The sequence below is a fragment of the Podarcis filfolensis genome (genome assembly GCF_964270895.1).
Source record: "Podarcis filfolensis genome assembly, chromosome: 2".
Classification (NCBI taxonomy): domain Eukaryota; kingdom Metazoa; phylum Chordata; class Lepidosauria; order Squamata; family Lacertidae; genus Podarcis; species Podarcis filfolensis.
In genome coordinates this window covers 73184804-73200126 of record NC_139605.1, presented here as the reverse complement: position 1 = coordinate 73200126, position 15323 = coordinate 73184804, and the positions used below count along the sequence as shown (strand labels likewise).

Genomic DNA, 15323 nt, shown 5'->3' with positions numbered 1-15323 from the left:
GAATGTGTCCACCGGGATGAGCCCCTTTTTGGCTAATTATGGGTGCCACCCCAGGGCGTTTCCAGGGGAAGGAGGAGAGAGATGGAGTGTTCTGGCCGCTGAACTGTTTGTAGAAGAAATGGAAGCGATCCATCGTCAACTCCAACACAACTTAGAAAGGGCCAAAGAAGAATATAAGAGGCAGGCAGACAAGAGCAGAAGGGAAGGTGAAACAATTAGGGTGGGGAGTCGGGTCTGGCTATCAACCCAAGGGTTGCCGTTCAAGGGTAGTTGCAAGAAATTGAGACCCAAAAGATTGGGACCATTTGAGGTCATCCAACAGGTCAACCCAGTGGCTTTCAGACTCCGGTTACCGAACCACATGAAACTGCACCCAGTATTCCACAGGTCATTACTGTCACCATACAGGGGGGAAGGTGAAGGGGTATCCACACGGGGGCCAGCCATAGAAGAAAGGGAAAGCCGCAACTATGTGGCGGAAATCATCGACTCCAGGTGGAAGGGTAATCAGGTGGAGTATTTGGTCGCGTGGGAAGGGGAACCGGAGTCGGAAAACACCTGGGTGAAGGCAGAGGAGGTCCATGACGAGGTCTTGATCGAAACGTTCCACCAAAGGTTCCCCAGGAAACCTCAACCAGTAGCGAGGTTCCGGAGGGAGTACTTTGGCACCACCGACGATGAGGAGGAACTGGAGGGATTCAGGGAATCGGAGTTGGAAGATGGTACAGACTCCGAGGAGGAGGAGTACTTGGAAACCGGGAACAGCAAAAGGTGGAGGGAAGTGTTCGAAACTTCGGAAGATGAGGGAGGTTCCTTCAGGGGTTTTGCTCCCTCGCCTCCCGCAGAGGAGGGGAGGGAAGGGGGTGAAGGGGGCCCTAGAGGGGAGGTGGATGTCAGGGAACTGTCATCTGAGACGAAGGAGGTGAAAGGGCTCATGGAGGGTGAGAGAGACCACTCAGCGGAGGAGGGGACCAGCAGGGGGAGAAGTGGAGTTACAAGGGAAAGTGAGTCGGAGGGAGAGCTCAGAGATACTTCAAGCGGGAACAGTGGAGAGGTTTCAGGACCTCCCGTAGGCACACCCACTCCTCGGCGGAAACTGTCGCGCCGAGAGTCCAGAAGACGCGTTTCCGTCAAGGAGCTTTTATGCTGGAAGAAGTTCCGTAAACGCCCACTGTCCGATTCAACGAGCGATTGATGGAGCCATGCTTAAGGAGCTCCATCACAGACAGAGGTTTGGGAACTTAGCCAAACTCTGAGGGATCAGGATTTTACGCACAAGCAGCTCACCATCCCATCACAGGAAGCATGGGGCATAACTCTACCAACAATGTTGAGATAGTATGCTTTTGAGCATGAGCCCCTGCAGAATTATTATGTTTGCCCCATTTTCTTATTGCAGTAAAAATTAAAGTTTACTTATGGCATGATTTCCCTTCTCTCCATTGTGCATGTCCTTGAATGGGTTTCAACTCCATTAGTAACTTTTAAGATAAGATTATTTCTATAAGCACCTAGTAGTTTGTATCTGAAAGGATATGGTAGAGAGATGCACTAGGGCTCCAGTTGTTCAACCCCTGGCTCTGCTGCAATACTATTCTGGTTGACTAGCATTTATCCAGCTTTCAGAATGGGGATTAAGTGTCCAGTATGTGAACTCCTTTAAAAGAGTAGAACTGTTAAAAGTAGGCTATTTGCTGGTAGGTATTGGTTGAGCTCCCCTTTCTGTGTCCTACTCACCCAAAGCCAACAAATTTATATGGGACAGGAGAAAGTAAGTGATGGTGACCATCACTTGGCCTCTACCTCTTCAGTGAACCCCCTGACCCTTGGTGCCTCCATCTTCTTCTACCCAGATAAATTTTGGTGCTTGCGGGGTGAAGGAAGCTGAGTAGCAGCAGCAGGCACTTCACATATCCATTTTATGTGTGATTGCGTGGAGTGTGTTTAAAGGATCAGTCCTCTCTGGAGCGAACATACATTGGGGGACATTAATGCATCCTTGCCAGAAGTGGTATCCACTGATAAATCTCTGAAATGGTAGCCTGTATGCCTTACTAAGGGGAGGTAGAAATTGACAGATATTTCAGTAGGGCTTTGTTAAAAGAATTTATTCTTTTGTTGTTACACTTAAATCTAACTTTTCTTCCAGGAAACGCAGAGTGGTGTGCATAGGGTTCCCAAGTAATCTCTTATCCAGACATTGACCAAACCTAAATCCTGGTTCTCTGAGGGTAGAAAGTAGGATGACCGGATCAGTCAGAGTTCAGTATGCCTTGCTTTTGTGTGTCTGTTCTGTCCCATTTCCATATTAATTTGTTTTTCCTTTTCTAAATCTGCACACAATCCTACTATCAAACTACCTGCAATTTTACAAAGTGCTCTAAGGGCTGTTTTTTAAAAACAAAAACTATTCATTTGTTTTATTTAAAAATAACAACAACAGCAACAGATAATAACTCCAAATAGTTAGAAATGCAACTGCTGGGGTCTCAGGGATCCCATGAGGGTCAGCTATCCTTTTTTTTCCTTACAAGTTTCGACTAGTGAACCCACTTTGGAATACCGCCCCTCCCATCCCTAGTAGAAAGAAAGCTCTCCTATTAAATATTCCTGTTTTTTCTAATTGCCCCAGAGCTGAGATTAAATACCCAAATTTTGAAAGGATCAAAGTGAAAGATTTTGATTGAAGGTTTCTAAAAACGTATTTGTGAGCATGTTCCAAAGGAAACTTTTTCCTTCAGAGCTATTATTTTCCATTGACATGTAAGAAAAAAACCCACAAGGATGATGATGAGCACTCTGACTCCAAGGGACAGATAAAGGAAATGAGGTCAATGTTCCACATTTGGATTTTTGCGAAGTTGACAGTCGCAAACAGGTACCCTGTCCCACTAAGTGAGTGACTCACGTGGTTAGGGAAATACAGCTGTAAGTGTTAAATGCCTTTGGCATTTCCTGGGCAGGATTGGTGGCAGGTTCAGAGCCATCAGTAGGCACTCCTTGTAATTTTTAACGGCCTACCCTGCGTCATCTTGCTGATGCACCATAAATCAAATAACCTATTTCATAGTTAACCCAGTTCTGTAGCCTAACTGCTGGCTGTTGTTATTGTAATAGTATAACTGGTGAGAAAATAGCCACGTAGTTTTTGACCTAATTAATACTCTGCAGAAGTGACTTAAAGAGTCTTTCCATACATTTGTCAATTAAGGAGGAATGAAGTAATTAGCCGAGTGTATGCCGCAACTAATTGATAGCTACACAGTGGGGTGGTAGCAAAATTTGCAGAGTTGTTGTGAGAATGGCATAAGATGAGATAGCGCCACAGCTCTTTTTGGTATTAGGAGCACCTTGTTGCTGCTAGTTACATAATTGTGAGTGACCTAGCAGCCACTGTATTTTTAAAAAGAGAAAGCCAATGGTCCATTGCAAAGTAGTTTAGTTGGTGCAGATTGTGTGCAAATCTGCGGCTGCAAGTAAATAACTCAGTCAAGAATTGTCATAGCAAAGAGAATAAAGAGCACAACAGGTCCTTGCATAGCTGTTTAAAAATCTAGTGTTTATTCCATGCACATCTTTTAAGTAATTAGTTCCTTCAGTGTGTTTGTCATTAGGTTACAGTTGAGGATGCATGGTGATAGTAGGTTCCTCTGCAGCAACTTCGTTTTTGTGTGAGATGGAATAAATGAACATCTAGTTCTGCAAACTTATACAGTTAAGATTTTTGAGGTTGGCCGGGTTGGCCCTTGCCAAGGAGCCAGGCCCAGGGGGGTACAAAAATTGCACCTCTCCACTCTGACTAGGAATGGCTTGGAGCCTGCCTGGCCAACCGCACACTCCCTGGGCCTCTCCTCTGCTGCTCTGGACAGCTGTGTGAGATGCACAGACTCCTCTGGCAAGGGCACAAGGGATGGGGTGGGCGGACACCAATACGTCTCCTTGCCAAGAGTGCAGGGGATGGGGGGGCACCGATACAGCTCCTAGCTAAGGGTGCAATGAGCCTTGGTACGCCTCTGCTGCGCATATTTTTAAAAATGCAGCAATTTGTGCAAAGGGGGAGGGGAGAATGTGTGCAGAAAATATGGGATAAGATTAGGTAGCAACTGACACTAATCATGAAGTAGCTACTTTTGGCTTTTGCAGAAAGAAGTTATCAGGCAAGATAACTGTACTGATGCATTGCTATAAAATCACTGTTATGTGTTACAAATAAAAGTATTGGGGAAGAGATTGCAGGTATGGTGCAGTGTTCATGAAGGAGGCCAGTGCCAGACTTCTTCCTAGACCATCTCCTCCAATGAGCTTGTGCTTTTGCACAATAAACACAGGGTATGAGGCAGAATGATTTTAGATCATGGGATGTGGGCCGCCTTTTCTTCTTGCATGAATCTCCGTTTTGGTTCCTGTGAATGCAGCCTGGTATCTTGTGGTAGTAGTTTGCAAACTTTCCATGATGGCTTGTCGACCAAAGAACCATTACATGTCTCTCTTGGAGGATTCTAGGGCACATTGCTCCCTGGTGTCACCTGTGTAAATGGAGAATATGCCCTAGAACATTCACTACTGTCTCATGCTGCTGCGCGTTGCAGGGGGTGGGAATCAGTAATAGTAGGCAAGCTAATTTTTAGGGTGGCTTATCCAGCACCACTAATTTCTGGGGTGAAGAACCCCTGAGACGCTTCTGCAACACTAAAGAATTCCTTTAACACTGTTTGAAAATTGCTGGTTTAAAGTGAGTGTCAGTTGTTCTAGTTGAGGGAGTGTGATTTAATGGCTTGAAAGAAATGATAGCATTTGTCTCCTGTATTGCTTTCCTAATGGTATGACTGGCAGACCTTGGGCAAATAACTTGGCTTTTGCTTCTTCTTATGCCAAACTTTTAAAGTAAGGATAACCGTATTGGTCTGGCTGCTTCATCAGCTTAATTAATGCTCACTTAACACTTTTGAGATACTATAATGAAAGGTGTTACAAGATTGTGAAGTGGTTGGGTTATTCCATTCATCCTCTTCTGTGTGTGTTTGTGTGGGTTAACAGGAAGTGGAAGTCTGTGTGCTATGGTGCCAATTATGATGACTGACTCAGATGAATGTTGACATCTGACCTCCATTTTCTTTTGTACCGGTCTGAGAACTATACTTCCTTTCTTAGTTGTCCAGTCTGTTTTTTACATTCTTGATTTGAGCAATGAGCAATGACTTTTTAAAATGAGGAAGTAGCAAATACGTTTGAGACAGCATGCATTTTTAAGTAGCAAAGCAACACCGCTGTTAAAAAAAGAACTTGCCTCTTGTTCCAAACCTAGGCCTGGAAACTAAGGCCTCTGTGTCAGGCATACCCCTCTCTTAGTGAATGAGGAATGGAGATGCAGGAAAGTACAATTGCAAGAATTATGAAGGGTGGGAAGGAACAATAGAAAATGTATTTGAGACACTTGGGTAGCCTGAGATTAAGTGGTGTTGGATGGCAATTTTTACTCAGATTTAATGGTGGGATTGGAAGGTGGGGGGTCAGTGAAGAAGCTTTAGAGAACATTCTTACTAAAAGTGTTATTCTTAACATCAGTAAGGGAAAGGATTAGGAGGAATTTGATAGGTAGTGATTAGAAAATAGAAGAACTAGACTGTGCTGCAAATCTGTTTGAAAACATTAAAACAACAAGGCGTTAGTCTGACTTTCTTTTTTTCCTCTGCTTTTGAAAGATGATGAGATTTAGATGTGTTGAAATCCTTTAATGTGACTGAAGAAGAAAAATATGTGCAAATTCTCTTGAGTTGACTGCTATCCCAAAATATCTCTCACAGAGGCCTCATTTCAGGAACCAGCCTCTCCTTCTTGGGGCAAACTCCTCTCTCACCTAAACCCCTCTCTGCAGCTGCTGCTTATGTAATTTGTAGGTCTGGCCAGACTGTCCCTGAAAGCTCCTGGTACAGTGCAAGTTCACTGAGCATCAAGCCCCAGTCTTGTTTGAGTTGGCCCCAACGAATGTTAAGTTTTTAACGCTTCTGCCACATGGGGGAAATGCTTTTTTCCATTTATCTGAAGTACTGGCTGCAAGTCCTGGAGAAAAGCGATGCTTGCCTCCCCCTGGTGCCTACAACTTTTTTCTTTCTTTGCAGTTCCTGTGGTGGCTCAGCATAGACAAGCTGACAGAAGGTGACCCCTCCAAAACAGTGTTGCACATTTCAGCTTTCTTGGTTGCTTTGAATGGGTAACATCAAAGGTGTTTAAAAATAAATAAATTCTGAATTTCTGTACAGTGCTGGAGAATTCCAAAACTTGCAGGATATCTTCCAAAAACACTAATCACTTCCTGCCCCCCCCCCAAATAAATCTTTTCTCATACAATCTGGGCACCCAAAGAGAGCTTCTGGGGCACTAACTAACATACATGGGATTTAGGACAAATAGGGACCCAGCACTGAGATTTAAGAGGAATTTGAGGTCCCAAGAGACACCCTTCCAGGTGAAAAGAAGATCTTGTAGGAGAGGGAGGATACATGTTACCAGCTGAGGAACTGTCAAAAAATTTAAAAAAGAAAAGAGTTAATAGTCCCTGCAGCAAAGCACTAAACTGCACTAGAGCTGTATTGTTACCTCACTTGAAGTTTTATAGATGTTTGTGGGAAAGAAAGAAAGAAAGACCAAATCACAAAACAGGTTCCTGAAGAACACTACAGATTGACACAAGCTTCCCACTTAAGGTTGACTTGGCTACCTGTATTCACTAGTAATATAAATGTCAAACCTGCAATGCTGGACTGCCTTGGAGTGAGTTTTGAGAGGCTGTTTTTTGTTTTGTTTTTTAATAAACAAAATGTAACTGACAGGATGGGTGTGGCTTTGATTTCATAGATCTAGGAAGAGATGAGAAGGAAGCAGCAAGGCTTTGTTATGAAACAGGCTGTCTGGCAAACGGGCATCCCACAGGAAGCACTACTTGAGTGCAGATAGGTACATTGCTAATGAGGATTAATGCTTGTCCTGGTTGACATCACTCCTGGGATCTGGAAGGACAGTGTTACTTAATCCGAAGGACTACATAATCAGCCGATGAGAAATTATTTTGAAGGCTTAATTCTTTGTATCAGAAAATACAGCTGTAGTGAGGGAACAGCAAACTAGGTCATCCGTGAACAGACATGTTCCCCACCCCCACCCCGTGTCATGCTTATTAATCACTCAAAAAATAAGTTGAGCAATGCTTACCAATAGCTCTTCGGGCTAAATTTAAGAGGGATTGGTTATATGTTTGCTTGTGCGAAGGTGAGGCAGCCAGCTGAAGAAACGTAGCACACTCCTGAACTTGTTCACCTGACACTAATGATCTTCCTCACAAAACTTGTAGTGTGACCAGTTACTCAATCATAAATTCTGACCCTATCTCTAAAGTAAGAGGAATGTGCCCTCCATGAACAGGGAAAACACTTTAGCCAAACACCCCCAGCTTCTGTCAACTATTCCACTGCAAGCTTGCTTCCATTATTCATTAAGCATTGCGGTCCATTTTCTGCGCTTGGTTCAACTTCTTGAAGTGTGAGGTGGACCACCTTAGAAGGTACGAAAAATGGCCGGACAAGTATGAGGCTCTTCCTGGTTTTCTCAGTATGTATTCATTAGGTCAGGAGATGGAGATTTTTAGCTACCTGCTCTAGTCAGAGTAAGTGCTGGAAAAGAATGTGACCATTCTCTTGTTTTGTTTTGTTTTGTTTTTACAAAGCTTTTGTTTCCCCTGATTTCATTTCCCTTAGCTGCTTTCACATGGGTGTCTGGAGAAATAGAATTAATTTTAAGACATGATACATTTCATTGGTGTTGGTTACGCATAGGAAGGCATGGGTATTTATTTTCTCAACTTACAAAGGGTTCTCTGTGACAAGATTTGGAAACCCCTGTTCAAAGCAGAAGCTGTCGTCAGGAATGAATGTGAAAGATGCAGCGAGGAAAAGGTCAAAGTCAGATAAATTGAAAAAGACATAATTGCTATGAGTGAATGAAGGGAGTGGTAGCAACAGGCAGAAGTGAAATGGAGAAAGACCTGCTGGAAAGAAGGTGTGACCCAGGATGACTGTGATGGGAACAGGTGCATCACTCAGATCTTCACTCCTATGCTAATTGGTTATCATTTCTCGTTTTCTGGGTACTTCATGCTATACCAATCAAATCCTTTATATATTGTAATTGTAGCTCTCTATGTTAATGCACCATGTATTTGTTATTGTTAGTTTGTTAGGTGTTTATAGGTTTAATTCATTCATGTTACTGTTATAGTTCCTATGCATATTTTCATTTTAAAATTAAATATAGATATTTACCAGTAGGAGTTATGGCCTGTCATACTTAAAGTCTATTTTTTGTCTTAAGAGGAAATATTTGCACAGAATTAAGCATTGGAATTCCATGAATGCACATCAAGCCTCTTCATTTCTGAGAATATGGAGGTCTTGGTGGGCTGAGCAGGATTGTGTCTCCTGGTTTCATCCCCTCTACGAGTTGGATCTGTTCCAGCTTATTTATTTATTATTTATTATTACATTATATCCTACCTTTCCTCCAGAGACCTTAAGGCAGGCATCTCCAAACTGCAGCCCTCTAGATGTTTTGGCCTACAGCTCCCATGATCCCTAGCTAACAGGACCAGTGGTCAGGGATGATGGGAATTGTAGTCCAAAACATCTGGAGGGCTGAAGGTTGGGGATGCCTGCCTTAAGGTGATGCAAGCACTTCTTCTCTTCTGCACTTTTATCCTCACAACAACTCTGTTGGGTAGGTTAGACTGAGAGAGAGTGACTGGCCCAAGGTCACCCAGAGAGGTTCATGACTGAATGGGGATTTGAACCCTGGTCTCCCAGATCCTTGTCCAGCGCTCTAACCACTACACCACACTGGCTCTTCTGATTCTTAGGTGGGAGGGTCTGTGGATGCAGTTCCTCTTCCTCCCTGTTTAGATATGTCAAGTGTGTATGGCTACTTTGGGGGAACGAAGTGTGCGCTCTTCACCTTTTTAGTTTGAGGACCATATATAAGATTGTCCCATTTATAAGCTGGCAGGTCAGAAATGTTCCACAAGGATCTCTTAGCTCAATTAATATTTCCAAAATTGAAATGGAAGAGGTCATGCAAGGCTGGACTTGCAATTAAGTAATGTGAAAACAGTAATTTCAGGTACAGTTTTTCACAGAGAGCCAAAGGAAGAGTGTCACTCTGACCTTCTAGTTCAGTGGCTAGGGCCATCTTGGGCCTCACTTCTGTTACTGTATGTTCTGACTTTTGATTGAGGCAGTATTACACCTGACATTATTATTTCATTCATGAAGCATTTAATTTTACTTGGGCTGGCAAGGAGGGCTTTGTGGTAACATTTTTTATGTTTAACACCATTGTATATTCAAACCCATACCTGACTTAAATGAGAGCAAGATACCTTTAAATTACTTTTGGATCTGCAGTTCTTCATTGTATATCTCTTTTTGGAGGATTTGTTTGTTTGTTTGTTTTTAAGAATGATGTGGCTTTGAAGCTTGTATGACCAATGTTACAGCAAAGCCCTCTTTGTTCTCTTTCTGTGGAGATTTCCTCTTCCTGTGTCTCGCAAATAATGGTTTTTGTACTATTCCGTCTAAAATGAAACCACCTATCTTCCTCTCCCCTGCAGCGTTAACGAGCTCTACGTGGATGATCCAGACAAAACGAGTGGTGGTAAAATAGAAGTAAATTTGAACATCAGTTTGCCGAATCTGCACTGTGAATGTGAGTACATCTTTTTTTGCGGCTGTGTTTGCCAGTAGTGGTTGAGTAACCACTATGTTGGCTTCATAATTCACGTTCAGATTGCTATGAATCATTTCCATTCTTTTTCTAGGAAAAAAGAAGAAAATGTCCTCTTTAGAGTGCATTCTTGCTTTTATGAATGGCTGCTTTCCGCTATTACTAAACACTTATTTGGGCAATGGCGTATAAGGCACTGTATTAAAGTGACATAGTCCCTAAGGTAAAAGAAAAGCATTTTTGGAACATTCTTCCCCAGGGGGACTCACCTAGGACCTGTCTTCCGGCACCAGGCAGAAATCCTTCTTTAAACTTTCTTTTCCCAGGCCTTATATAACATTAGCTGAACTGTTTTAACCTGTCCCTATTATGCTCCTGTGTTTTATCCTGTTGCTGCTGTTTTGTTTTTGCTGTTTGTTATAGATAGATAGATAATACTTTATTCGGCTATAAGCCCACAAGGTAAGACCAATCAATAAATAAAATAACATTTTACATTCTAAAATATCAACTAAAATATTTCAACGCATAATCTCCTTCACATTACATACAATGCTGTTTGTTATTATTGTTATTATTTATTAAATTTGTACACCACCCTTCATCCAAAGATCACAGGGCGGTTCACAACAAAAAACCATAAAATGAGAACGCAGAATACATAACACAAATAAGAACAAAAGTAAAAACAAACCAATAACACACACACACCCAAATGTAAAAGGACATAGGATGTTAATCAGCCAAGGGCCTGGTGGAGGAGAAGCACTTGTGCCTGGCACCTAAAGATATGTAATGAAGGCGCCAGGTGAGGCTCCCTGGGGAGAACACTCCACAAATGAGGAGCCACCACAGAAAAGGCCCGTACCTTGCTATGAGAGGCAGCAGGAGAGAAGGATTGATACCCATGTCCTAGGAACAAATCACGAAATACTTAATAATGCAATTCACCTAGAATACTTATTGAGTTCAGACAAGGAGATCTGCAAATCATCTGATAATAGAGCCCATATATGACTAAAGGAGTACTTGGGAGATAAGAGAAACTTGCTGATGATTATGCTTTCTGATTAGCCTAACTGCTGACTTAATTAAATAATTTTATTTGTATTCTAATTTTTAAAATATCAGAAAGGTTTCTTAAGAATGATTCATGTATCCTTCTCTGTAGTATGTTATTTTTAACACTCCCATTCTTTTCCCGCTTTCTCCCTGATTCCTAAACGCATAGTGATTGGTCTGGATATCCAAGATGAAATGGGAAGACATGAAGTTGGCCACATTGACAAATCGATGAAAATTCCTCTGAATAATGGGGATGGGTGCAGATTCGAGGGCCATTTTAGCATTAACAAGGCAAGTTGGAATAATCCATGCTGGGGAAATGTTGGCAAATTTGACAATAAATTGTTGTGAAGTGTCTGGGTGCTGCACTGCTGTGAGAGCTGGGAGGGTTACATAGCCAGGTCTAAAGGTACGGGTGCCCCCCCCCCAAGAATACACTGCAGGACATTATGGAAACAACTGAGGCAGCCTGCACTGTTCCAGGATAAATGAGGGTCCTATATTTATGTTTTGTTTCAAGGAACCAGAATGTTAATGCAGTCATGGTAAGGGGAATTGTGTGTGTCAGTAGATCTTCCAGATTACTATTTCTGGCAGCAAATTAGAATGTTTTTCTGGAAGTAAATCTAATTATGAATAAACACAGCAGCCCAGTCTTGAAATGGAGAACCAGAGCACCTATTGGCAAAAAATGCACCATTCTGCTATTTGGAAATGACTGGCTGGTGTGTCTACCTGCTAGCAAATGCCATTGTTCTTGTTCTAATCTTTGTGTACGTGTAAGCGGCTCTCGCTTTGCTTGCTCCCTTCCGTCCCTCCTCTCACTTCACTGTGAAGCCAGCAGAGCAAGAGGTGCTGCATGGCTCTCGTTCTTTCTCTGCTGTCAGCAGCGCAGCGCGTCTGGCTTCTCTTCTGGCTTCCCAGAGAAGCGGGAGGAGGGACCGAAGGGAGCCCTTACACGGAGCCCCTTCCGTCCCTCATCCTACTTTGCTGAGAAGCCAGCAGAGCGAGAGCGACAGGCGGGAGCCATGGCTTCGGCTGCGGAGGCATCCCTCAGCTCGCGACTGCAGCGGTAGCCGAGGGATCCCCCTGCTGCCCAGTGCATTCGCTCCGTAAGACACAGAGACATTTCCCCTTACTTTTTAGGTGGAAAAAAGTGTGTCTTATGGAGTGAAAAATACGGTAAAAAGATCGCTGCTGGATCATACTAAGGGCCCCATTCTAACAGTGGCCAATTACAGCAAGCACTACTATAGAAGTGTACCCACTTTTGTGTGAAATAGTCTTTTCTAAGATGCCAACTGCTACTATAGTTTTCATAAATATTTACATTTTTGTTTTTTTTTAAAATGACACATCTTAGAAAATGTGTTGCCTGATTTAGTCAAGGGTACATTTTAGATCAGTTAATCTAGCTATTTAGCTGACTAAACCAGCAGCCCTAGTTAAAACGGAAAGCAGCAAAGAGAGGTGCGTATTTGTGGGGGCAAAAACCACTCTAGAAAGAGGAAGTCATGCTGCACTGACATGTTGCCATGGGGTGGAGCATGGGTAAACATGGGAGCTGAAAACACTTCTGAGTTCTTTGTGGTTTGTTGATGAGCTCAGAGTGTCAGCGTGTTTTCTTTTCTCCTCCCAAAGCATTGTACAGCCAGCATGTGAGTCACTGCAGTGCAAAGGGCTGTGGCCCAACTCTGCACAAACTCCCTTCTGTTCCAAGAGATGCTCAGCCGTTGAGGAATGCCAGCAAGCAAGAGAGAGAGAGAGAGAGAGAGAGAGAGAGAGAGAGAGAGAGATGGATGGTTTGGGAGATGTGTTTCTTCTCTCATCTCAGTGGAGACCAAGTTTCTCTTCCAGCAGCAAGGGGTGTACACATTTTGTTGGGCGGGTGTGTCTAGCATTAGGTAATCTGACCATGTAAGGCAGTCCATGACTTCACTTGGGTGGGGGAGAGGGAGTGTGTGACTGCTAGCATAATAAGGATGTAACCCTAATTCACACCTCATTTTTATACCACAGGCTACAAAATCCTGCTGCTTCCTCTTCCTCCTAATTCATGTTGGAGCACACCTAAAAATAACAAGCAGGCCCTACCCTTGCTTATGCTGCAGTACAAAAATATATGTGAATGTTTTTATTTGATTGCTTTCCCCTCTGTCAGCTGTTTTTTTGTGTCAGTCATCAGCCACCGTAGCAAACTGCAAAACAACTTGCGAGTCTATGTAGATTGTGCAGTTTTTAATCTTTATACTTAAAATAATAACAAAGTACATAAAGAGCTCCTGCGTTGGATTGTATATTTGCTGTCTAAGGCTTTCTTTGTACTTCTAAGGAAAAGTGTCCTTAGTGCGGTTTATCGCTCACCCCCTCCAGCTGTGTATTATTTTGGGTGGTTCGTGTGGAATTTTGTTAGGAGAAGTACCTTAGATTTCAGCTGCTTTGGTTTAATGACAATACAATTAGATGTGTTCTTTCCCATTATGTTTGTGAGTAATTCCCTGGTGTTAAGGAGCTATTTGCTTGCTTACCCCACATTGTAGGTACAAAATAAACAGATTCAAAATATGGTGAGGAGGTAAGAATGTATCCCGCCGATTTTTGTATCAGTTGTGCTGGTTGCCCATGTATTTGGGGGACAGATTCAAAGTGCTGTTTATTACACACACACACAAGCCTGTAATTTTTTATTCAGGTCATACTAATAAAAAACAGAAATAAAATATGAAATGCATTCATGGTGAATTGCAGTGAGTTAGTAAAAAGGAAAAAAGAGACCACATCACCTTTGTTTACAAACAACATCGTACAACACATCACAGCTTTATAAACTCATTTCTGGAGTACCTGTTTCCACCACCCACTTCTGCCCCCCAAATGGAGACCATATTGAATGGTGACCTCCATGACAATATTAGTAGTTTTAGTTCCCTGATGAGCATCCAGGAAACCTAAGAACAAAAACCACATTGATCATTAAGAACTATTTGGAAATGACTCTTCTCCCCGCCCCCCGCCCCGCCCCGAGGTCCAGCATCGCTTCTACATACATTGAGGAGAACCAGTTAAGAGTAGAAAATGTTCTCTAGAAGCAGAGCTCTGACTTCCATAGGGCAAGTCTGTACAATAATGTAGTGGTAACGTTTGGGGGTGGGGGAAAATACTGATGGGACAAGCACATTGGGAAGTCATGGGACTATCCCTTTAAAGCCCTGAATGATTTGGGACAACAGTTCTTAAAGGAGCTCCTCTGTCTACCCTAGATCTGTGTCAGTCAGCCTGCTTTAGTGTTCGCTGGTGAAAGTGCTCAGGCTGGTGGGCACTTGCAGTGTGGCATGCTCCTCAGTGCTTTCAGAATTAGACATCCCTTGTGTCTTAAGCAGGCCTTAGAGAATTTCTATTTTTCCAGAGTTTTCAATGAAAGATCACATAGCAGAGGTGGCTAACCTGTGGGCTGCATAGCACTCTCTCAAAAGCTTTTTGTAGCCTTCAGGCTCCCTCCCCGCATTAGTGATTCTAAGAAAAAACTTATAAATGATTTTATATATATATTAAAAAATCCTGACAGCTCCCACAGGCAACCCACTGTGATGCCAAAAGATTTTTTTTACCACTCTCATGGTCCCCTGATGTGATTCTATGATGCCACAAGGTTTTTGCGACCATCCACAAGACCTCGAAACTATGTTCTAGAAAAGAAAAGCTGAAACCCACTTTTACACTTTGGCCACGCCCACTTTGAAATGCGGCCCCTGGAGCATTGACAATGTGTCATTGAGGCCCTTGGCCCCCCAAATGTTAGCTACTCCTGTCATAAAGAGTAGCTCCTTATTTCTGTGTGTACGTGTGTGGTTTTATGATGACATTGTTGCTGGATCTGACTTTGTTGTTATTAATGATGTATTAATGTTTTGGATTTGGATACTTTAAATGATGTAAGCCCCTTTGTGGGTAATTTGACTGCACAGTGAGCTGGCATTCCCAGTGATTGAATGGACAGGCTTTGGGTGACATGTAGACCCTAGCAAGCTGGTTGATGCAAATACTATAGCGGAGTGTTTATGAGTATATGGTCACAGGTAGACATCCCTCTTTCTCTTTCAAGTGTCAGGCTGTTTGGAGTTCTCCCCAGCTTTATTCAAATGCAAAAAGGGTATGTGATGTACCTGACAAAATATACCTGACAGAGGTGTGAGGTACCTGACAAACTGACCCTGGCTGTTATTGGTCAGAAAGAGCCTGAGGTCTTCCCTCCAAGGGTAGGGGAGAGAGCCTTTAAAAGCAGATCTGCCATTGCAGCTTGGACCCTTCTGCGATCAGAGTCCAGAGAGGAAGCTGACTGACTTTGCTACCTCCTCATAAGCAGACTGAGATCACTGTGCTATTAGTAAGTAGGACAGAAGTAGTCAGCTTTTGGAGTCATTGGGCTCTTTCTGTTTTTAATAATTCTGTGGGACCTTGTTGCCCTCTTCCTTATTTAGTCTTAATAAAGT

The 15323-nt window shown here is 42.9% G+C and overlaps 1 protein-coding gene across 2 annotated transcripts in view; it reads left to right on the top strand.

Annotated features, from left to right (window-relative positions):
• The window catches only part of ERGIC1 (endoplasmic reticulum-golgi intermediate compartment 1), an 83561-nt gene that overhangs the window by 48639 nt on the left and 19599 nt on the right, over nucleotides 1–15323 (top strand). For both annotated transcript variants that reach the window (XR_014543130.1, XM_083594233.1), the window contains exons 4-5: nucleotides 9656–9750; nucleotides 11000–11124. Coding sequence is in view for 1 of the 2 variants with exons in the window: in XM_083594233.1 (XP_083450359.1) it covers nucleotides 9656–9750; nucleotides 11000–11124 (220 nt within the window). In the remaining variant the exon portion in view is untranslated. The remainder of the gene's footprint in view (nucleotides 1–9655; nucleotides 9751–10999; nucleotides 11125–15323) is intronic.